Here is a 24920-nt window from a genome sequence, read left to right as displayed (position 1 = left end):
GTTCTCATTCCTCATCAAGCTGTCCTACCTTCTGCTGCCTGAATGACTCTAAAATACAGATCCGATTAATGTAATCTGTTGTATTTCCTTCCTTTTAAGGTTTCCCTAGTAAAAGGTGACTTAGAGGTCCTAGAAATATGTAAACTATAAACACGAGGATTATATTTGAGAGCATCTTCTTGGCATAAGAATTAAGCAAACCCAAAGTAAATGCATTATATTCTTAAATAGTTATAATACTTAAAAGCTTGGATCATTGAGAAAAAATTGTTAACATGTATCTTAGTTAAAATATTATTGTAGAATGGGAATTCCTAAAGAGTGTGTGTGTATAAAAAAGCATTACTTTTTAAAAAATACTTTTTTCGTTCCCCCTTTGTAATGCCTTTAAGCTTTTTCCATCTTGTTTCCCTTCTAATCTGTCTATTTCCTCTCTCAGGAGTGACATTGAAGAGAACTGAGAGAAAATCACCCCAGTTTCTATCTCTCTCTGTTCTTTCTACTACTATTTTGTAGTCTTTTCTTATCCTGGCTAAGAATACCTAGGATAAGATTCTGTTTAGCATTCATATGAAAGAGATATCTAAGATCAATTAGAAAATAATTGGTCAATAAATAGTTTTCCCAAACTCATTTATTGAAGTTACATGTGATAGACTGCTTTAAAATAGTTGCCATCATCCTACGGTAGGTCAGTGCTTTATGATAGCATCAGGATTAGTTTAGAGAGGTCCCTGATCTGTGTGGAGTGGATTGCATGAAAAAGCAACCACAATTATTTTTGCTTTAAAGCGAAGTTAACACATTTTAAATAAGAGACAATGTGTGATTTTGGAGTAAACGCAAAGTAAATAAGATCTTACAATTCTTTTCATTTGAAATGGGAACTTTAGCTACTCAACTCTGAACTCCACCCAAAACAAAACTTGAGTAGCTTGATCCTCATTTGCCACAGCTGAATGAATTACTGTGAAGACACACTCTCAAGGGAGAGAGAATGTGATGTGCCTTGATCTACCTTTTTGCAAGAAAGCCCCCACGCTGTGTCTCAGAATCACCGTCTGTAAAGTCATTTCATTTCACAAAGAAGAACAGGAACCTTGTTAATGATACCTGCCCCTTACCAACCTCAGGGGGATGTTGTGAGGATGAACTAATGTCTGTGAAACATTTGGAGCTCCTGAAAATGATGCACTAAGTCAATATATTTTATTATTATGCCTATTATTGTACTTAGCTCAATGTTACTCTCAATTATTGGACATCATATATATTACATAAAATTTTACTTCCTTTTATAGAAGTTGTCCAGAATAGTAAAAAGAAAATAATTTTACAGTGATATACGTGCATATGTTTAGAAAGAATGCTATGCAAAAAATTCTTTTCAACTGAGTCTATTCAAAAGAGCCAGAAGAAGAAAAAAATTGATTTTCATGAATGATCTTTCAATGGAGTCTTATTGCTTTTTAAAATCATGAAAAGTACGCAAATGAAATAATGGAGCAATTGGATGCTCCCTTTTTACGATCAGAGTGAAGTCATGGTACTGTAATTTTATGACATTGACCATTATCTTCTTTTTTCACTTTTTTCATTCTCAAAATATCTAGTCTATAGCGTACAAATTTGCTAGCATTACCCTTCGAGAGACTATTCACCCTTGGTCAGGAAGCCTTTCTTCTGCTCTAAAGTGCATTGCCCCCCACTTGCTGTTGATAGATCAAGTCTACCAAAGAAAGCTGGAGTTTTTTGTGAATATTCCATCCTGGTTTCATTACCACTCGCCTCCATCCCAGCTTGCTCGCTTTAGTGAAAGCCTGTTCATTGTTCTGTTCCCAACTCCAGTGCCTTTTCTGACCCCTCTAATCAGAGTGGAGCTCTCTGAACTTAAGCACTGTTCATGTGTTTCTTCATAGACTTATTCTGTCTATAAGCTAGTTAGCTATCAGCTATTTTATTTGCAAGCTACTTGAAGGCAGGGACTGGACTTTACCCAACTTTATTTCTTTTAATATTTTAAACATACTTATGACTGTCTGAGTGAATAAACAAATGTGTGTTAATTTTCTTCATGATATTAACTGTAAAAGTAGCTTAGACAGTTTGAAGGGAAATTGATCTATACTACAAACAAAGGATTTTCAAGAATTACTGAAAAGTGTTTTATGAGAGCCCTTTTCTAAATGTTTTCAAAATGTGAAAGTCTTAACTCCAGATTGCAGAGTAAGGTGTGTTGTCCAGGAGCAGCCTGAGTGCTTGAGTATCAAGGGCTATGTACTACAGAGTGCTTATTTTCAAACCGTATTTTCCCTTTTGAAAGCACTGCCCTAGTGAAATTTACAACACCTGTCCAACAATTCCAGGGCCTAGGTAACCAGGTAGATAAAATGAGTGGTTTAAATGATTTGACTGACTTAACATGACACTTTTGTTTCAAATGCAAATATTTTGAGTATCTTAATGACTTCCCGATCATCTGTTCTAAGGTTTTATCAGTCTCAAAATATTTTTGGATGTCACGTACCAACTCCAAGCATGTAATTGCTTTATTTGTGGTTAGTAATTTTACTTATATTTTAGACTTAGCTTTCCCTTTTTCCTTTTATTATCTTCTTATTTGGTTACATAAATATGGACATATTGAGAGTAGACAATTGTTAGAGATACAACATAAGTCAATTCAATAAATTTAACTAAAATACTTCTGTGTCATAACATACCACAGCAGAAACTCATGCTATTCAGCTATTTTTATTTTGAAGGCTTCTTACAACAGAAGGTATCACTGACTTTGCCATCCAACAGAGTGAGGACTCTAGAGAATTGTTTAAATCCATTTCCTTAGAACTATATATTTTTCTTAAGGATGGTACAGATGATAGCTTTTTGTTTTTTATTTGAGAAATTATGGAATTCGGGGCATCTGTGCTTTTAAAACAATCTCCATATAATTTTTAAATTTCTCTGTCAAAATTTTGATTTCTATGGAAGTATCGGGATGTACGTATCCTGTCTCCTTTGTAGTACTTCATAGTGCTTTAGCTAATATGGTGATAGTCATAATTAGATCATTAACTGAATATAATTGCATCGCTTCATGATGTCATACTAGTGAGTAGAATCGAATCACCTTACTTCCTCAACAGAGCTGACAATCTCATTGCTGTTAACTAGTGCTTCTCAAACTTTAGCAGGCAGGAGATTGACTCAGGGTCCCATCCCCCAGAATTTCTGATTGAGTCGGTCTGGGCCAGAGCCTGAGAATGTGCGTTTCTAGCAGTTCCCCAATGAAGCCGATGCTGCTGTTCAGGGACCACACTCTGAGAACCACTGCGCTTGGCAAAGAGCCAGAGTCTGGGTTCTACGTCCCCTTCCCAAGGGAGGCTTTCTCAACGTGGCTTCTTCCCTCTTCTAATTAAACCACCAGAAGTGATGAAATGCACTGCTAGTCGGCTGAGAAATAGTTAAAAAGGAGGCTCGCACCTAGTTTATGCCAGATATTAGGCCAAATATTTTGAGAGAGGCACACCTTAACCTTGACCTTCAGGACCTTAGCACATAGTAGGAGGAGTGCTGAAGTGGTGCATGTTTACAGGTATAATTTGTTATAGAAAGTAGGAGACATATAAAAGAGGAGTAAAGGATTGTTAGAGTAGGAACAGCTAGAGAGTAATTCTTTTTAAAAGGATCTAGAAGCCTTTTTAGAGGAAAGGGTAGAGATTTCTGGTCTTTATTGTTGTCACTTACTGTCGTTCTGCTGCACTAGAAGATAAAAATTATACACAATTTTTTTAGTACTATATTTTGAAATGAATAAGAAAATCAAACAAAATGGCAAAATATATAGCTCCCTTCTGAATGGCATAGGCGGCCATCTTAATAATTTTTATTATGGCAAATAAAGTATTACATGAGTCTGCTGAACGAATACTGAACTGTGAATAATTTAGTCAGTAATATATAGAAGAGAATAATTCCCAAATTGTAATTATGAATTTGGATGTTTTTTATCTTATAAATATTATTTGTTTCTGAAAATAATTTTGAGTGGAGTGCTCTATTTTCTTCAAGAAATAGTTTTTGAAGGTACATTATTTTTCTTCTTTGGCTCAGACCTTGGACAAAAATCAAGAAACAATTTAAAAGGACGAGTCATTGTGACGAGAGAAAGAAAATGTGCAATGCAAGAAAACATGAATTATTGCATGATAGCAAGTAATCATTAGCTTTCATTTGAGCTCAGAACTGAGCAGAATCATGTACTTGTTTTTGTAGTCACTTCTCTCATGTTCCTGTCGTCATTCAGATACGCAAACTTCCATATTTATATGGAGACAATAGAGTGAATTCTTTATGACAGTAATCATATCCAATGTAATGGTCCTACTGTCCAGGACTATCTTTGTAAAATCTATTTATTTATTCATTTAAATAAACATGGATAAAACAGACATAGTCTTTATAGAGTTTGCAATCTAGTGGGTGAGACATACATTAAATAAGCAAATACAGCCATAGAGGCATAATTATAAATGTTAAGGTCTATAGAGGAAAAAACAGAATTATGGTATGATGAGTGAGAATAACAGTGGGAGAAAATTCAGCTTGCTGTGAAGGGAGTTCAAGGCAGAAAATACAGTGTAAGTGAAGGTCCTGTGGTAAACCGTTTCTAGGAACGGAAATCGGGTCATTGGGTAAATTGTTTGCTAGGAAATAAATAAAGCCATGCTGACCAAAGCACAGTAGTCACAGGAGGAGTGGTATGAAGTGAGATGGAGAGATAAACAGGGCCCATCCTGAAAGGCCTGTGGGTTTTTATTGCTTGTTAGTTGCCTTGTGCTAATTAGCTTTTAAGGATCTTGTCAGTTTCTGTCTCTTTTTATACATTATGATGTTCATTAGCATTCTTTATATACTCAAAAATAGCAAGTGGAAAACGTGTTAAGAAGAGATGACATGTGTGGCTACAAATGCAAAAGTTTGTCCATTCCAAGGTCACGTGTAGCTCCCCAGTTACAATGTTATGATCTGATGATGAAGAAGAGTAGTGATAGTTCATTTAAACTTTTCCAAAACAAAGCAGCTTTTCCCTTTTGCGGACTTTGGGAAAATAATATGGATACTACAATATTCAAAGTTACAGAAAAAAAAAGGTCTATCGATATCTAAATAAAATATTGGATTGGGCAAAATGTATGGTATGAGTATAGTATTGTGCTTAAAGGCATGGATTTTTGGTGTCAGACCTAGATTCAAATTCTAACTCTGCCACTTTCTAGTTTGAGAGTTTGGGCAGAGATCTCACCTCTGTGAAATGGGTGTGGGTAATATCTGCCTCACAAGACTGTGAAAGGATTAAATGAGGTATTGTAGATGTCTTAGCCAGGAAGCTCTTGGAAACAAAATGTAAGTGACGGATTAAACTGCCAATCCTTTATTTGGGTGGTTCTAGCTCAGGACAACGAGGGTGAGGGAGAAAGGGGAGTGAAGTGTCAGAGATGGAAACAGACTCTGAGACAGTGATTTGGTTCGTAAGTGTTATTGGGGAGCATTTGGGGAATAACGTCTCTAAGGGAATGGAAGAGGAAAGCAGAGGGAGGAGATGAGCTGCATCGGAAGTCTCAGCCAATCTCAGGAAGCTCTGGGACTTGGATGAGCCTTGAGAGTAGTGCTAGATTGACACAGAGACTCTGGGCCTGTGTATTCCTTCAGTCACCAGTCATTGGATGCAGACTGGGGGAGAGGGTGACAAAACCTGGGGTGGGGCAGCTGATTTTCTCCAGTGGGATGTAGCTTGAGCTGTCAGCCACCAACAGTCAGGGCAGCTGTATTGGGTGCTTTGGTCCTATAGGGAGGATGTGATAGGACGACCTCCTGCAGCCCTGGACCACTGCTTCACATCACGTTCCAGAGTGACTCAACCTAGTGGAGCAGGTGTGCATTCTTTTGTTAGCCACATAGGTTTTCTCCCAATCTGCAAGGAGACCTCTCAAAGCAGTATGTGAAAGACAGCAAAAAAGGGAAATTCATTTGCATGAATCTCTTCTGTCTTCTATTTCCCACTGGTCAAGGTTTACCCCATGCTTCCTGCCTCTTAGGAAGCCAGATTCCTTGCTCTGCCTTGTGGGAAATCTCATCCGTAAAGTGCACACTAGTGTGGAGAGAGAAAGGAGAAGATCATTGACGGGATTTAAGAAAGCATAAAAGATTCCTATTCAGTTATGTAGATAAAGCAAGTAACCTAGTACGCAGCTCACAGGAAACATCCTCTAATGCAGCACCTTACTATGTGCCAGCCACTACTCTGAGCACTTTACATAGATTAATCTGTTCGATCCTCACAATAGCTTGATGAAGAAGATACAAATACTGTTAATATATTTGCATTTTACAGATGAGGATATTGAGGCTCAAAGATTAAAGAGCTAGTAAGTAGCCCAGCAGAGATTTTATAACCAGGTGTAATTTCAGAGTCTATGTTGTTTAACTGCTCTCCTATATTGCCTCCAAGTGGCTATTATTATTTTTATTATTGTTATCACGATTAGAATATGTAAATATTTTATTAGCATTATAGATATCATTAGCAAAATATATTCAAATATGTAAAGCTTTACATAGTTTCAGTAATTTTTGCCTTTATTTTAAAACTAATATCATAAAATGTTTTGTATATATAAAAACTGGTACAGAAAGTCTGGGGACTTATCCAGGTTTCTCTAACTATATAATAGGAAACAGGATCATAAGATAAAAGAAAATATGCACGGTTCCTTCAATAAAAGTAGCTTCTGCATAGTATTTCTTGTATCAGGATGACTATAGCCAGGTCTGTGGTTAGAGAATCTGCAAATCTAGGGATTCTAATTCCATTTCTGCCATTAACTGATTTGTTATTCAGAATGGGTCATTTCATCTCTTTATGTGTTTTCATATTTGTAAAATAGGGTAATTAGTTATACCTATCCCATATATATCACAGGATTTTTTTTGAAGATAGAAATAAGTCAATACACCTGAAATTAAAAAAAAATATTCATAACAACCTGAAACTATTTGGAGAAATCTTTAATTGTTTATAAAGCATTTTAAAAATAGCTGGATTAAAAAATAGGTAACTTTTATATTTTTGCAGGGAACCCTAGTTACAATGGTTTCCAGCTTTTAATCTTTAATGGGATCATAATTTTTTACTGCATCCTTTACACTGAGCCATATCTTCATCTAGATTGCTATAACAAAAACCTGTATATCAAGGATAAATAATTTATTCAGCTCTTCCTACTTGGTTATTTAACAAAGAATATTTAGCATAAATATAATTGTGGTGTTCAATACAACTGTACACTCTCAAGTAGGGCAATAAATCAGCTAGGAACTTTAGATTGATTTTTTTTCAATAATTGTATGAATTGACTAAATTAATTATTTTTGTGGTTTGAGATTACCCCAGATTAGTTTTTCTAGGGTTTTGTCAAATTTCTAGGATTTATTTGTAGGGCTTTCCAGTTCCTTCTAGATTTACTCTGTGTTTTCTTTATATACTGGAAACTGACATTCTTTTACATCTCTCTCAGTTTTAACTCTCCTTGTCAAGCTCCCCAAGTACACATTGTTTTAATTTTATATTTCCATATCCTGAAGATGGACGGTTTTTACTACTTCAAGTAATTTCCACCCTCATTTTGTATCCAAGTCCTATTTACTTCTTTGTACCTTGCCTGTTCATGTATGTGTTCAATTTTATTGGGACTTTTTTCTTTCTTATGTAAGATCTCTTCATATTCATTAAATTATTTATAGAAGACAAACGTCTTTGTAGATGTGTTTTTTAATTTTTGTGATTACTCGGAAAATTACTGTCCTTATCTTCGGAGTAACATAAAATCGGATACATGCATATCTGAGTAATTATCCTTATAGTGGCAGTTCATTGGTTATTTTAAATTATCTTAAAGATTTATAAGAGGAATTATAGAAGAGATATTTATTTTTTACACAATATCAAAAGTAAAGGTGAAAATTAATGACATATTCACTTTTTTATGTAACATATGATTGTTACTTTTCCTGGTAAAAATTCTCATTTATTCATATGTAACTGCCTTGAAATTTGTACCTAAGGACAAAGAAAGGTCACCAATCCCTCTAACTCCTGGTTCTTTGTCAAAAATGGACACAGTTAATGAGGTTTGTTTGGTACAGAACAAATTCTCAGACACAGATAGAGATCCTTTCAATGGAAACAAATTTGTTTGGCTTTACCAGGTTACTTAGCGATTAATAATAGCCTTGAGATGCAGGTCAGAAAGGTCATTGTACCAGCCTGCCAGCACAATCTAAACATGCAGCCAGCCCAGCTCCGTGGGTGCAGAAGCCCCCAAAATACTATGCATAAAGTAAAACAGGCTATTTTCTGACTCCTTTTTTCATATTAATAAGCAATTTTCAAGAGAAGGGTGGCAAAATGAGGGCCATGCCACTCCAAGTAATTCATTTATTTTGCAATTTAATCTTATGTTGGAAAAAATAGCTCTGCTGCAATAGCAGAGCATGGTGATTTTTAAACGTCAGTGTGTTTCATAAGTAACCTTGTATGAAGTATTGTATTAGTAGCCTTTAACAGAAAATTGTGACAAAAATATTTCCAGTCATTGAAGTAGAAATGAGAATCTTATTTTTTTTTTTAATTTTTGGAATTCTCCCCTCTACTTTCCCCTGCTATCTTTGAGGTATGTGCCCAGATGCTTTACTTAAAATTTTACTTATAGAACTAGACACTAAGTTACATATCTGTTTTTTAAAAGCATAAAGTACAATTTCAAAACATTATTTCAATATGAGTGGTTAAACTTGTTCTATGAAAATAAAGGATTTATTCTTCCATAATTTGATAATATTCTATTTAGCAGGTATTTGTCGGAGTATATTTTAAGAGGTGATTTTTTGTTTAAATTTTTAAAATACATATACATAAATGATGAAAATTTCATTGTTTTAATGGAATTTATTACACTTAGAAAGTTGTGAACTTATGCACCCAATTTGCCTTTTATTCTAATTATTGATAAAATTGAACAAAATGTCAACCTTTCAAGTACAGGATAATATATGTAATCTTGTTGATATTATTTAAACTGTTTAACTGAAGTAAACTTAGAATGAATTAAGTATATGTGTAAAAACCCATCACACTTTTTAAATTAGCCTGTTAGTGTATAAAATAAACAATGAGAACTTGGTAAATACCAAATTTAAAGGAAATCAATAGCCCAGATGTTTTCTTAGGATATTTAACTAAGTCCAAGATAGCCAAAGAAAATGATAGCATAGTAATTAACTTACTTTGCATTTGATACAGTTCCTCAGCTATTGAACTGATTATAATAGGTAGATACTTGATTTTCAAAATTTCACCACTGAAAAATCACTTAAATGCTTTTTGAAGATTGCAAAGATTCCCCTAGAATGTGCAGGTAAGTTCGATTCCACCACTGATTTTGATGGATGTGGACAATGATTACCCCTCAAAAACTTACTTGATTCTCATCAGTGAAAGAATTAAAAGGTTAGCAGATTTTTCGTATCATGAATAACCGCAAACTGATTCCCTGCAGGGAGGCTCTGGAGGAGTTTGCAGAGATGAAAGAAAGGGAAGAGAAGAAGGCCGACCTGGAAAGGGAGGAGAAGAAAAGAGATTACCAAGCCCGAAAGATGCATTACCTCCTCAGCACAAAGCAGGTTGGTCTGCCTGTCCCTGACAGCTCGCGGAAGCCACTTGGGCACCCAGCCTGACAGAGATAAACTAGCAGGCTGAATGGGACATGACTTGTTGAAAAGATATCACAAAGACACTACTTCGAGTTCAATTCCGTGCTGCTGTGTAGGTGCACGCAGGCACCCCGGCTGGTCTGACAGCAGCTTCATAGAGGCAGGCGGGCGAGGCTGGCAGAAAGGCCCAAGTCAGCGCTGCCATCCGCCACGAAGGGCATAACCTTCCTTTCCAAATCCAGCCTGAGTGGCTTATTGTTGTGTTGTGAATTGATCAAGAACTAAGAAGTTATTAAGCTGAGGTCACTTTCACGTTTTCTCTGTTAATTGAGCGAATGTTGAGATTAAAACCATTCTTGCATCCTTTCTATTCTATTAATCTAATAAATTCCGAGGCAAGTTTTCAGGTATAGCTTTTAAACATACTGCTTGAGCAGTTGCATCTTCGTATAGAAATATAAATGTGGGATTTGGAATACTTAGAAATTTCTTTTCTGTTACGTGGGAAGATTTTACTGCTTCAGATCTCGTCATGTTTGCTAAGAAAAAAAAATCGCGTGTCGAATATTCTGCTCACAAAGAAATACGGGTAAAAAAAAGCATGAATTTGGGGGATGAGATGTGTTTTGTTACTTGAGCTTGAGGCTGGAAACTAGCAATTTCTTGGTTTTTATTCTTTCTCCTAGACTTCAAGTCCAGTCTTAGAGTTCTAGCTGAGTCGCATATGCAGATGTCTTCCGACAGGGAGGGGCAAGTGAAGTCCCAGTGGGAGAGGGTGAGAGCTGAGGCTAAACGTCTTCCTTAGAGGCATACAAAGTTGAAACCATATTAAGTACTGGGCTGGCCATGTAAGTTTGAAAAACAGGCCTCCTGTACCTCTAGCTTCTATTTGGTAGTTGAAATGACAATAATGATGACTATCGTAATATTTACTTGGATTTGGGTAGCTGAATTGTCTTTATTTAACAGGCAAGGAAACTGAAACTCAGATAATTATGTGACTGGTCATAGGCACAAAACTACTAGTAATAGCTCTGGTATTCAAACTGAGGTCTTTCAACTCTAAATATGCTTAGGTAATAATTTAAAGAGAGTTTTAAAAATAAAAGGTAAAAGTATTTTCACTTTTTATTATAAAATCCATAACAATGTAAATGTTTTAGTCGTTTGATTAGTGGGCTACATTTTAAAGATATAGAATTACAGATCAAGGATTCTTTTTAGCAACACATTTTTTTCAAAATTTAGTTACTGGTAATTTCAATTTTGATGAAACTAAGGGGGGCTATAAATATATCCTGTAATTCTTTAAACCTAGTAATAATTCTTGGGGACAGTTTTTTCTATGATAACTTTGAACTCTCTTTATACTTTGAAACTTAATCTGAGTTCTAATTGTGTGGTTTATACTTATGATTGGTAGTGTGATAGAGAAAGCAATCTTAAGAATGGTGAAATCAGATTTAACTGAAACATCTGTTAATTCTGTTTTATCCAGGGTTATTTAGTTACCGGGTGTATAGTGGAATAATTTAGAAAGACCATAAAAACTTGGATGTTTTACTAATAAAAATAATATAATAGCACCTATCCACGGAGTGCTTACCATGTGTCAGAGAGTATGATAGATATTTTATATACATTATTTTTTAAAGTATTTTGATTTCATTTCAGTTTTTCATTTAAGTGCCTGGTTTAATAAATTATTTCACAAACCTGACCATGTGACTTGGCTCATGGACCTTAACGAATTTTCAAGCAATATTAGCATTATGTTTTAGGTATGTTTGTATTAACAATACAAGCTGTCAATGCAGTATCTCATTTTTCTCCTGTTTATCCCATGTTGGCTGCTAGTAATATCAGTGTATATAAATTTTAGTTTAGTGATCACTTGTCCCCAGAACTTCCTAGCATCCAATAAAATGTTTCTTTTCTGAGGCGCTATGGTGCAGTAGAAAGAGTGTGGACATTTACATCAGTCAGAGCTAAGTTGGCATGCAAGCTCTCTCACTTAGGGGAAGGTATTAGGAGATTACCTAGAATTGTCTGAGCCTCTGTTTCACTCTGCACCTTGAGAGAAACTTGTGAGGACTAAGTGTAATGTATTTAAAATATTGCCAGGCCCTTAGAGAACATTCAGTAGATGATAACAATCATATTATTAGAATTTAACCTGTCAAGGATAAACTAAGATTCTACGCTTTCATGTTCTTCAATTTGTCTTAGCTGTCGGAAGCATTCATTTTCTCATTTCCTTTCTTTGCTTTTCTTTAGTTATTAAAGGAAATTAGTTAGAAATCTTCATAATGGTGTTGCCTACCCTACATTTCACACCTGGCTTCACAGACCTGAGGGCAATACAGGGGAAATGATGTTTTTAAATCACCTCCCTTGAAGAGGAATATTATTAAAATGTCAGGGGTTTTCATTTGAATCTTGCAAGTTGGTGTATTTTGTCACAGTGGTCTTTAATATTTAATCACAATTAACTAGAGATAAAAGTGACAGCTCTTTGAAACTATGGACACACTTTTGTTCAAAAGGGACAGCCCTGTGAAACTATGGATACACTTTTGTTCCTGAGAGAGGCTTTCTTTTTCCATTCTTTCTTTTCTCCCTCCCTCCCTCCCTTCCTCCCTTCCTTCCTTCCTTCCTTTCTTTCTTTCATGATAAAATAGAATAGTGGCATCATCCTGGTCTCATCTGTTTACTTTGGTCAGGGGATTGCTTGTACTAACAGGATGGTACTGGAAATTTTAAATGTTTTGTTCCTTATATCCACCGGATTTGCTTTACTTAGCTTTAAATTAGTGCTTTTCATCATGAAATTAAAAAGTCAAATTTTAAAACCGATATTATAGGTACAATTATAAATCAACTTCACCTACACAAAAATATGCAACACTGATATTTACTAAATAGAGTGAATATAAATCTTAACTTTAAAATTCATCAGTTAATTACTCCAAATAACATATTTTTGAGTACCTACAATCTTTCTGCTACTGTGCTAGGACTAGAATCAGGTTATACAAATGTATATTATGCTCCTTAACCACAAGGAGCATTCCATCTAATTTCAGTCTAATGCCAGACAATTTTTGGGGGGCCCGGAAGGAAATTGCCAACTTTCTGTTACAGCTTATATAGACAGTCTCACTGAAATTAACAACCTATATTTATGATTTTGCTGATTCCATTTACTATTTTATTTTAATAAAAATCTTTAAATACTTTTCCAAACCTCAGCAAGAGTCAGAGAATGAAAGATACATATTTCATTTCGAGTATTGTTAATGATTTTTTCAGAATGACTTGGCTATTGAGAAGAAATTAAGCTGCAGTTTTAAAAATATTCTTAAGTCATATGTTTATAGATTAATTGCATTGCTTGTTTTTAGAGTTTTGTTTTCAAATTATATTAAATATACATTTAAGTACAAAATAAATGCAAAATATGAATTTATTTATATTGAAAGGCTTGTGTAAGTTTTAACTCTCAGTTTGTGCAGATATTTGAAAATTTACTGAAAAAATTTTCAAACCTAAGTAATTTTTATAAGAAGTGTATGAGGATGAGAAAAGTTTTCTTGAGCTGCTTAAATGGAATAATTCTAACAGCATTGTTAGACAGGAGAAAAACACTATTTTATTGGTGGTCTCAATAATTTAGGAATGATGTTAATGTAGTTTCTAGAATACTAATTTTCATATTAAATTTTCATAGTTCTAATGTAGCTTAATTTAGATGAGTTGAAATAAAACATTAATTCAGACAAATGCATAAGAAAAGGTGAAGAATTTTGTAAGCTAAAATTGTGAATATGTGAATTCATATACAGATAATAAATGAAGTCATGTGTTTTTTAATGTATTAATTTTAGGATGATTATGCTGATATACTGACATACTCATACTGACAGCATAGTTTTAAAGTCAGTTTTAAGCCCTTTTTTAGTATAAATCTAATGTACATCTTAAAATCTATTACTAATTTTTAGTGATAATAATGATCTCATTTTTATGCAAGCAAATGTATTAGCATTAATAGGAATTACACAAGTAAATAACTAATATTGCAATAAGTGAATTAATAGACCCCTCAGGGTTTTATTAATTAAAAAGTTCAAGTCATATTAAAGCACCTTTTGTATATGTTTATTTCAATCAGAAAGCTGAACATGATAACTTATTTGCATGAATAATCAATCACCATTTACTAGTAGTAATAAGGTTAATTTGTTGCTACAGACATAATAGGATTAGTCAATTATATTTCCCAGAAAATACTATTTGTTATGCACCCCATCACCTGTAAAACAGGATTGGTTTAGCGCCCTTATTAAATGAACACATCAAAAAATCTCTGTCCCTGTAAAAGTTTTGTGAAAACAAAGCTAATTTTAGTTGATTTGAATAAGTAAAACGCAAACTCTGCTTTCATTTGTAAATTTAATTTATCTTTCTGCAAGGATTGATTATTTAATAGTTATTTATTTTGATTCAGTAACCAGTCAAACTAAATCTAACACATATAGGACATATTTCCTTTGAAGAAAATCTTATTTGCAGATTTGTTTTATTCCAGATAAACAGACTTTCATTCCCTCGTCCTTGTTCTTGGGTAGTAAATTATGTTGTCTGCTCCACCTACTGGTAGATATATGCAAAGGCCTATTGTTGGATTCATTAAAAGATATTGCCTCTGAAATGTTGCCAGAATTTTTAAGTATCCTCCTGGAGATCAGCAAAGTTGCAGATACAAATGTAAAACTCAAGATCTATTCAGAAAAATTAATATTTAGAAATATAGGTTATTATATAAAATTACACACATTAATAGTTTCCTGATTAGTGAAAATGTTACCGTGTTTTTTAAATTTTTAATATGTCAATAAAAAGGATAAATAACTATAAGATATACTTATAACTCAGTATATTAAAACTATGTACATTTTATTTTAGTTATGGAATTTAATAATTTATACATATTCAAATTAAAACTAAAATGAAAAATTATATAGTTAATTAAAATACATATTTTGTGGAAATATTTTTCATGTCATCTTTATATAATAGATTTTTAATGTTTTTCCTTCAGTGGGTAGTTAAAATTTTCTTATCAACTCTGAGATAACAACTTTCAGTTATTTATGATTCTTTAAAAAGGCTCCATACTCTGATTAATATTGACAAAACTTTATTTTTAATTACTTTATTTTTTAGAGAAACAAATGGTTTCAGCTACTTTGTTTTGAAAATTATATGAAATCCCATTTGTATACAGAAGGAAAATCCCTTCATTTTAAAAAGTAAATTTGATATACCAAAAATTAAGTGGTAGTCTGTTGGTATGGACAACATCTTTACAAGATAAATATTATAAGATGAAAAAACGCAAAAATTAAGAAGTATAGTAAGTCCTCCAAATCATTTATTGCTTTCAACTCTATCTTTCCAGTATCATAAGTGGGAAGATCCTATGCCTTACATATATTAAGTACTTAATATATGATTGCTCACTTTTAATTTGAGGTGCTGCAGTAACAGAAGAATTGCAGCCTTTCAGGGTGCACCTGCCTGTGTGTGTGTGTGTGTGTGTGTGTGTGTGTGTGTGTGTGTGAGAGATGTGTCTTTGTATATATGGTGTATTTGGAAAGTATCTTTGGGGAGTCTTCTCATAAGGCATTGTCCTTAGGCAATGGTGTACCACAGCAATGGTTGGGAAACTCAAGTGTGATATTAAAACATACCCCTATAAGGACTCTCTTGGGTTCATTTTAGACCTCTTGATCATTATAAAACCACTTCTTTCACTTCAAAACATTAATTTTGTTCCTTCCTAGTTTTTAGGATGATCTCTCTCTCTCTCTCTCTCTCTGTGTCTAGGTTTATCACCATCCAGTTATCCTTCTTGAAAGCACCAGCATTTTGATTATGTACTGCTCCTTGAGTTACCTGCAATTCATTGAACTCTCTTTTCATGCTTTCTCTGAAATGGTTTAGTATTATAAGAAACTGATTCTAAGTGAGTTCATGTACAAAGAGGGAGAAAAACTAGGGCCTGCATATAAACGAGTGAAACAAGCCAGAAGATAATGTAGATTTCTATGGTGCCTTCCTGTGAATAGCACAAAGCACTTTTATTCTATTTATCCCCACAATATTCTAAAGTAGCAGTTATCTTTCTGGTGACTAAAATGCTATTGTTTGGTACTCATTTTTCCTCTGGACACTTGGAAGATTTATTCTTTCAGGAAGATTATGTAGTGAATAAAGTTCTGACCTATGATCTTTGTATCCGTAGTTTAAGAGGCAGGTCCTGAAGTTTGGTCATTTGTTCTTGGTCCCAAGTGAACTGTCCATATCACATAATCATCACATAATTTGTTACTATTGGCAGTCTCTGTTCAGAAAAGGCCAAGGAGTGAACTACCATGGAGAATGAATTAGCTATTAACTTTTACATTTTATTTCTTTCCTCTTTAACATTATAGTTTTTATTATCCTGTAATATATGAAAGGGATAAAATTATCCATTATAAGTATTCTTTGAAGAGTCAGTTGAAGTGGTTAAAGAAAATATCTTGTTGTGTCCCCAAAATGAATCCCTTTTTCACACTTCTCTCATTGCCATCATTTAACAATCATGCATCAAAGAAATAGAGGCAAAAATGCAGACAGAGGCAAAAATAAAATCAAAATTAATTAAAAGAGAGACCACTTAAGTAGAAAAGTGCCTAGCTAGTTTTCTTATTTATATTTTTCTTTTCAATATACTAAATTTTAAAAGTTATTTAAATTTTTTTTTTTTAGCCAGCACACTGTAAATTTCTCCTATACATGTGACCTGGGGCCAATTCATGTGTTGTGGGGCTTGAAGCTTATACAATTTTGGGATCCACCTTTAAGAAGATAGTATACAAAGTTACAAATACAACAAAAGGAATATTTTTTATAATGAGCAAAAATCATTTCAGAGAGGGCAGACAGCAGAAGCAAGAAGAACAACAATTCTGCAGGCTGTGGAAGGAAAACCACATTCACAGAAAGATAGACAAAATGAAAAGGCAGAGGACTATGTACCAGATGAAGGAACAAGATAAAACCCCAGAAAAACAGCTAAATGAAGTGGAGATAGGCAACCTTCCAGAAAAAGAATTCTGAATAATGATAGTGAAGATGATCCAGGACCTCGGAAAAAGAATGGAGGCAAAGATCGAGAAGATGCAAGAAATGTTTAACAAAGACGTAGAAGAATTAAAGAACAAACACCTAGAAGAATTAAAGAACAAACAAACCGAGAAGAACAACACAATAACTGAAATGAAAAATACACTAGAAGGAATCAATAGCAGAATAACTGAGGCAGAAGAATGGATAAGTGACCTGGAAGAAAGAATGGTGGAATTCACTGCCACGAACAGAATAAAGAAAAAAGAATGAAAATAAATGAAGACAGCCTAAGAGACCTCTGGGACAACATTAAACGCAAAAGCATTCACATTATAGGGGTCCCAGAAGGAGAAGAGAGAGAGAAAGTACCTGAGGAAATATTTGCAGAGATTATAGTTGAAAACTTCCCTAACGTGGGAAAGGAAATGGCCACCCAAGTCCAGGAAGCGCAGAGAGTCCCATACAGGATAAACCCAAGGAGAAACATGCCAAGACACATAGTCATCAAACTGACAAAAATTAAAGACAAAGAAAAATTATTGAAAGCAACAAGGGAAAAATGACAACATACAAGGGAACTCCCATAAGGTTAACAGCTGATTTCTCAGCAGAGACTCTACAAGCCAGAAGGGAGTGGCATGACATATTTAAAGTGATGAAAAGGAAGAACCTACAACCAAGATTACTCTACCTGGCAAGGATCTCATTCAGACTGGATGGAGAAATCAAAAGCTTTACAGGCAAGCAAAAGCTAAGAGAATTCAGCACCACCAAACCAGCTCTACAACAAATGCTAAAGGAACTTCTCTAAGTGGGAAACACAAGAGAAGAAAAGGACCTATAAAAACAAACCCAAAACAATTAAGAAAATGGTCATAGGAACATACATATCGACAATTACCTTAAATGTGAATGGATTAAATGATCCAACCAAAAGACACAGGCTCGCTGAATGGATACAAAAACAAGACCCATATATATGCTGTCTACAAGAGACCCACTTCAGACCTAGGGACACATGTAGACTGAAAGTGAGGAGATGGAAAAAGATATTCCATGCAAATGGAAAACAAAAGTAAGCTGGGGTAGCAGCACTCATTTCAGATAAAATAAACTTTAAAATAAAGAATGTTACAAGAGACAAGGAAGGACACTACATAATGATCAAAGGATCAATCCAAGAAGATGATACAACAATTATAAATATATATGCACCCAACATAGGAACACCTCAATACATAAGGCAACTGATAACAGAAATAAAAGAGGAAATCGACAGTAACACAGTAAGAGTGGGGGACCATACCACCTCACTTACACCAGTGGACAGATCATCCAGACAGAAAATTAATAAGGAAACACAAGCTTTAAATGACACAATAGACCAGACAGATTTAATAGATATTTATAGGACACTATGGAAAGATTTAATAGATATTTATAGGACACTCCACCCAAAAACAGCAGATTGCACTTTCTTTTCAAGGGCACACAGAATATTCTCCAGGATAGATCACATCCTGGGTCACAAATCAAGCCTTGGTAAATTTAAGAAAATTGAAATCATATCAAGCGTCTTTTCCGACTGCAGTGCTATGAGATTAGAAATCAATTACAGGGAAAAACACAAACACATGGAGGCTAAACAATGCGTTACTAAATAACCAACAGATCACTGAAGAAATCAAAGAGGAAATCAAAACATACCTAGAGACAAATGACAACAAAAACACAATGATCCAAAACCTATGGGATGCAGCAAAAGCAGTTCTAAGAGGGAAGTTTATACCAATACAAGCCTACCTCAAGAAACAAGAAAAATCTCAAGTAAACAATCTAACCTTACACCTAAAGGAATTAGAGGAAGAAGAACAAACAAAACCCAAAGTTAGTAGAAGGAAAGAAATCATAAAGATCAGAGCAGAAATAAATGAAATAGAAACAAAGAAAATAGCAAAGATCAATAAATCTAAAACCTGGTTCTTTGAGAAGATAAAGAAATTGATAAACCTTTAGCCAGACTCATCAAGAAAAAGAGGGAGAGGACTCAAATGAATAAAATTAGAAATGAAAAAGGAGAAGTTACAACAGACACCACAGAAATACAAAGCATCCTAAGAGACTACTACAAACAATTCTATGCCAATGAAATAAAATGGACAACCTGGAAGAAATGGACAAATTCTTAGAAAAGCACAACCTTCCAAGACTGAATCAGGAAGAAATAGAAAATATGAACAGACCAATCACAAGCACTGAAATTGAAACTGTGATTAAAAATCTTCCAACAAACAAAAGTCCAGGACCAGATGGCTTCACAGGTGAATTCTATCAAACATTTAGAGAAGAGCTAACACCCATCCTTCTCAAACTCTTCCAAAAATTTGCAGAGGAAGGAACACTCCCAAACTCATTCTATGAGGCCACAATCACCCCGATGCCAAAACCAGACAAAGATACTACAAAAAAAGAAAATTACAGAACAGTATCACTGATGAATATAGATGCAAAAATCCTCAACAAAGTACTAGCAAACAGAATCCAACAACACATTAAAAGGATCATACACCATGATCAAGTGGGATTTATCCCAAGGATGCAAGGATTCTTCAATATACGCAAATCAATCAATGTGATACACCATGTTAACAAATTGAAGAATAAAAACCATATGATCATCTCAGTAGATGCAGAAAAAGCTTTTGACAAAATTCAACACCCATTTATGATAAAAACTCTCCAGAAAGTGGGCATAGAGGGAACCTACCTCAACACAATAAAGACCATATACGACAAACCCACAGCAAACATCATTCTCAATGGTGAAAAACTGAAAGCATTTCCTCTAACATCAGGAATGAGACAAGGATGTCCACTCTCACCACTATTATTCAACGTAGTTTTGGAAGCCCTAGCCAAGGCAATCAGAGAAGAAAAAGAAATAAAAGGAATACAAATTGGAAGAGAAGACGTAAAACTGTCACTGCAGATGACATGATACTATACACAGAGAATCCTAACGATGCCACCAGAAAACTACTAGAGCTAATCAATGAATTTGGTAAAGTTGCAGGATACAAAATTAATGCACAGAAATCTCTTGCATTCCTATACACTAACAATGAAAGATCAGAAACAGAAATTAAGGAAACAATCCCATTTACTACTGCAACAAAAAGAATAAAATACCTAGGAGTAAACCCACCTAAGGAGGTAAAAGACCTGTACTCAGAAAACTATAAGACACTGATGAAAGAAATCAAAGATGACACAAACAGATGGAGAGATATACCATGTTCTTGGATTGGAAGAATCAATATTGTGAAAATGACTGTACTACCCAAAGGAATCTACAGATTCAATGCAATCCCTATCAAATTACCAGTGGCAGTTTTTACAGAACTAGAACAAAAAATCTTAAAATTTGTATGGAGACACAAAAGACCCCCAATAGCCCAAGCAGTCTTGAGGGAAAAAAACAGAGCTGGAGGAATCAGACTCCCTGACTTCAGACTATACTACAAAGCTACAGTAATCAAGACAATATGTTACTGGCACAAAAACAGAAATATAGATCAATGGAACTGGATAGAATGACCAGAGATAAACCCATGCACCTATGGTTCACTCATCTATGACAAAGGAGGCAAGGATATACAATGGAGAAAAGACAGTCTCTTCAATAAATGGTGCTGGGAAAACTGGACAGCTACATGTAAAAGAATGAAATTAGAATACTCCCTAATACCATACACAAAAATAAACTCAAAATGGATTAGAGACCTAAATGTAAGACCGGACACTATAAAACTCTTAGAGGAAAACATAGGAAGAACACTCTTTGACATAGATCACAGCAAGATCCTTTTTGACCCACCTCCTAGATAAATGGAAATAAAAACAAAAATAAACAAATGGACCTAATGAAACTTCAAAGCTTTTGCAAAGCAAAGGAAACTACAAACAAGACGAAAAGACAACCCTCAGAATGGGAGAAAATATTTGCAAATGAATCAATGGACAAGGGATTAATCTCCAAAATATATAAACATCTCATGCAGCTCAATATTAGAAAAACAAACAACCCAATCCAAAAGTGGGCAGAAGACCTAAATAGACATTTCTCCAAAGAAGACATACAGATGGCCAAGAAGCATGTGAAAAGCTGCTCAACATCACTAATTATTAGAGAAATGCAAATCAAAACTACAATGAGGTATCATCTCACACCAGTTAGACTGGGCATCATCAGAAAATCTACAAACAACAAATGCTGGAGAAGGTGTGGAGAAAAGGCAAGCCTCTTGCACTGTTGGTGGGAATGTAAATTGATACAGCCACTATGGAGAACAGTATGGAGGTTCCTTAAACAACTAAAACCAGAATTACCATATGACCCAGCAATCCCACTACTGGGCATATACCCAGAGAAAACCATAATTCAAAAAGACACATGCACCCCAATGTTCATTGCAGCACTATTTACAATAGCCAGGTCATGGAAGCAACCTAAATGCCCATCGACAGATGAATGGATAAAGAAGATGTGGTACATATATACCATGGAATATTACTCAGCCATAAAAGGGAACGAAATTGAGTCATTTGTTGAGACGTGGATGGATCTAGAGACTGTCATACAGAGTGAAGTAAGTCAGAAAGAAAAAAACAAATATCGTATATTAATGCATATAGGTGGAACCTAGAAAAATGGTACAGATGAACCAGTTTGCAGGGCAGAAATTGAGACACAGATGTAGAGAACAAACCTATGGACACCAAGGGGGGAAAGTGGTGATGGTGAGATGAATTGGGAGATTGGGATTGACATATATACACTAATATGTATAAAATAGATAACTAATAAGAACCTGCTGTATAAAAAAAATCATTTCAAATACATTTCAAATGTTAATGTCTGAAAAATACCAGAACCCAAAATAGAAAAATACAACAGTAGTTTTATTGACTGCCCGACTGCTCTATAATATATGTACTCCATATTTTGGCTTCATACTCTCTGATCACTTCTTTATTTGACAATAATTTTGTTACATTTTCTAGAGTGAGAAGGGAAATTTTATTCACTCTTGTCTCTAGGAATGTTGATCTAAATTTCTCATTACTATAAGAAGTTAAATGGTGTATTTCTATTTGCTTATGCTGCATTATTGAGTTCATTTTTGAAAGGGGAGAGCTTCCATTTTGTAATGGAAATGATGAGAATCAAATTCTCCACTTATAATTTACACATGTGAAGTTTGGAATGATTTTCCATAGTCCAGATTCTGGCAATTTGCACCCTCTCTCAAACTCTGTTTCTCTTCCACTACCCACATACTTCCAGAGCCACACCCCTTAGGATGTTTGTATTGCAATGCAGGCTCTAGATCTGCACCTTTATTTGTAACTCCGGGTGAGTCTGCACAGTGGGTGCAGGAATATTCCTGGAAGTTATTCCTAAATTGGGATTGCTAACAAATTTTAAGTATACTTGGAAGTACCAGAAAAAATCCATAAATGTATACATAAATCTATACGTAAATATATCCAACTAAAATTAAATATATAACCACCTCTGCTTCTTCCTAGCTTGATCTGCAACATGTCCACAGCCACTCTCATACCACCCAACCCAGGTGTGACAGAGGATAAGGAAGAGTATAGAGAAACAGTGGAATTAAATGATATCTTACTTTTGTAAATTTTACAAAAAAAACATAACCACGTGAGCACATTGCCAGGGTCCCTACCTGTGTCTTGGAAAGGGCCTACCAAAATGAGGGGCCCAAAGGTTATGGTTCATCAATTTCACTGTTATTTCACCTCTGATTGCACTACATTTTTATACTATGTGCAAACCCTGCTGCTCTGGTTAAATTTGCTCAGATAAGTTTTAACTTTTATTTTAATGTGCTCTAAATAATCAACTGCTTATCAGATACCAAATCCAGCATTCAGACATTTAAATAAACCTTATTATTTTAGTCCTATCTTTAAAATTGAAGCACTTGGTTTTCTTTAGTTCTCTCTCTCTTATTTCTTTTACAGTTTATTTTATAAACTCAGGGTCAGTTTACTTCCATACAGTAGATTGGGTAAATTTGTAATGTATTAGGGTATGGAGTAGAGTTTGTTCTCATTAGGTATTAAAAAATAACCTATATATACACACACATATGTACATGTATGTATTTATATGTATATGTATGTATATAAACACACAAATGCAACCTTGTATAAAATTTCCAATACAGTTTTGTTTTTTTTTAAATAAATTTATTTATTTATTTATTTGGCTGTGTTGGGTCTTCGTTTCTGTGTGCAGGCTTTCTCTAGTTGCGGCAAGCAGGGACCTCTCTTCATCACGGTGCACGGGCCTCTCACTATCGCGGCCTCTCTTGTTGCAGAGCACAGGCTCCAGACGCGCAGGCTCAGTAGTTGTGGCTCACGGGCCCAGTTGCTCCACGGCATGTGGGATCTTCCCAGACCAGGGCTCGAACCCGTGTCCCCTGCATTGGCAGGCAGATTCTCAACCACTGCGCCACCAGGGAAGCCCCGTCCAATACAGTTTTTTAAAAATAACATTTAAGTAATGTTTATTGGGACTATTCTCTAATTACAAACATAAAATATATTTATACCAAAAACTGGTAATACAGAGATAAACACAGAAGAAAATATTTGTTCATATTGGATCATCCAAAAGATAACCACTGTTAAAAATTTGGTATATGTTCTTCTTCCAGTAATTTTATATGCGTATATAGATATGTATTATAGATAACTATGTATACAACATAGACATATATATGTATGTTTTTTACTTAAAAATGGTATTCAATACAGTTTTAATAGAAAAAACTCAAGTCAGAAAAGAATTAGAATAAAATGTATAACAAAAGTAGTTCCCATTTCCTACCTCGATGTAAAATGTTCCTCCATTTAAATATTTTAAATTGCATTGTATATAAACATTTTACACAAAAATAATTGACAGCTAACTACTACATACTTATTTCTATTGGTTTTGTATAAGTTAATGTTGCTGGTAACTTAATTGCAATCAATCCTATCAATTTCTTCATTGATTAGAGAAGACAGAGTTTTGAGGGGTTCCTTTTGATATCACTAATTTTATTAATAATATAATGAAATCCGAAGCCTAGAAATACAAGGATGTTATACCATTGCTCTAACTAGATCTGATGAAATAATTGGGTCTGTAATACTTTGTAGATTTAAAGATTTATTCCTATTATTATGATTACTTTTCTATTTTCAGGACATTTCAGAAATACTTTAGATTGAGACCAATTCTAAGTTAGATGCTATTATAACTGATGCACAATGAAAAGGTGGAGTTTGTCAGCTCATGGTTCATCCTAGCTCTTCTGTTGAGAAGAATAACTTTATATAGATAAGCCCTGCTCTCTCTACATCCTTGGTATTTAATTCACTCTTCTGGATTGGAAAACTTCAGAAATCTTTCAACTGAGTAACTGGTGGCCAAATTTTAAAATCTCAGGCTTTGGTATAATTCATCTCCTTTCTTCCCTTCTCTTTCCTCCTTTAATCTTCCTCTATATCTCTTTTCCCAACCCTTGCGTCCTATAATCAAACACACTTAGTATTAAAACTAGGGACATAGGGAGAGCAATTATACTTTCAAATATTTCCTTAAAATGAACTCTTAACTAAGTCAGTGGTTAAGATACTGAATCATTGTCTAATGTAGCTGATTTGGTCATTAAGACCACTATTGAAAGCATGAGTATTTCCTAACTTTTGAGTTTAATTTAAGGTGTAGTCCCAACACAAGAAATCATCTATGACCTTAAGATTTTATGCAATATAAATTAGATAAATATTTTAAACGACATCGAAATTTTCCTCAATATTTTATGTATTTATTATAGTCACAAAAAAAAACAACCAAAGAGGAATTACAATTGTTAATTTTAAAA

At 34.3% G+C, this 24920-nt stretch overlaps 1 protein-coding gene across 4 annotated transcripts in view; it reads left to right on the top strand.

Annotated features, from left to right (window-relative positions):
- SPATA17 (spermatogenesis associated 17) overlaps nt 1-24920 on the top strand; it is a 268975-nt gene that overhangs the window by 73354 nt on the left and 170701 nt on the right. For all 4 annotated transcript variants that reach the window (XR_009499172.1, XR_009499173.1, XM_059905716.1 and 1 more), the window contains one exon: nt 9621-9744. Coding sequence is in view for 2 of the 4 variants with exons in the window: in XM_059905716.1 (XP_059761699.1) it covers nt 9621-9744 (124 nt within the window). In the remaining 2 variants the exon portion in view is untranslated. The remainder of the gene's footprint in view (nt 1-9620; nt 9745-24920) is intronic.

This window comes from Balaenoptera ricei, chromosome 1 (genome assembly GCF_028023285.1).
Source record: "Balaenoptera ricei isolate mBalRic1 chromosome 1, mBalRic1.hap2, whole genome shotgun sequence".
In the NCBI taxonomy this organism is placed as follows: domain Eukaryota; kingdom Metazoa; phylum Chordata; class Mammalia; order Artiodactyla; family Balaenopteridae; genus Balaenoptera; species Balaenoptera ricei.
Note: the sequence above shows the minus strand (reverse complement) of the source record. Positions and strands in the feature narration are given on the sequence as shown.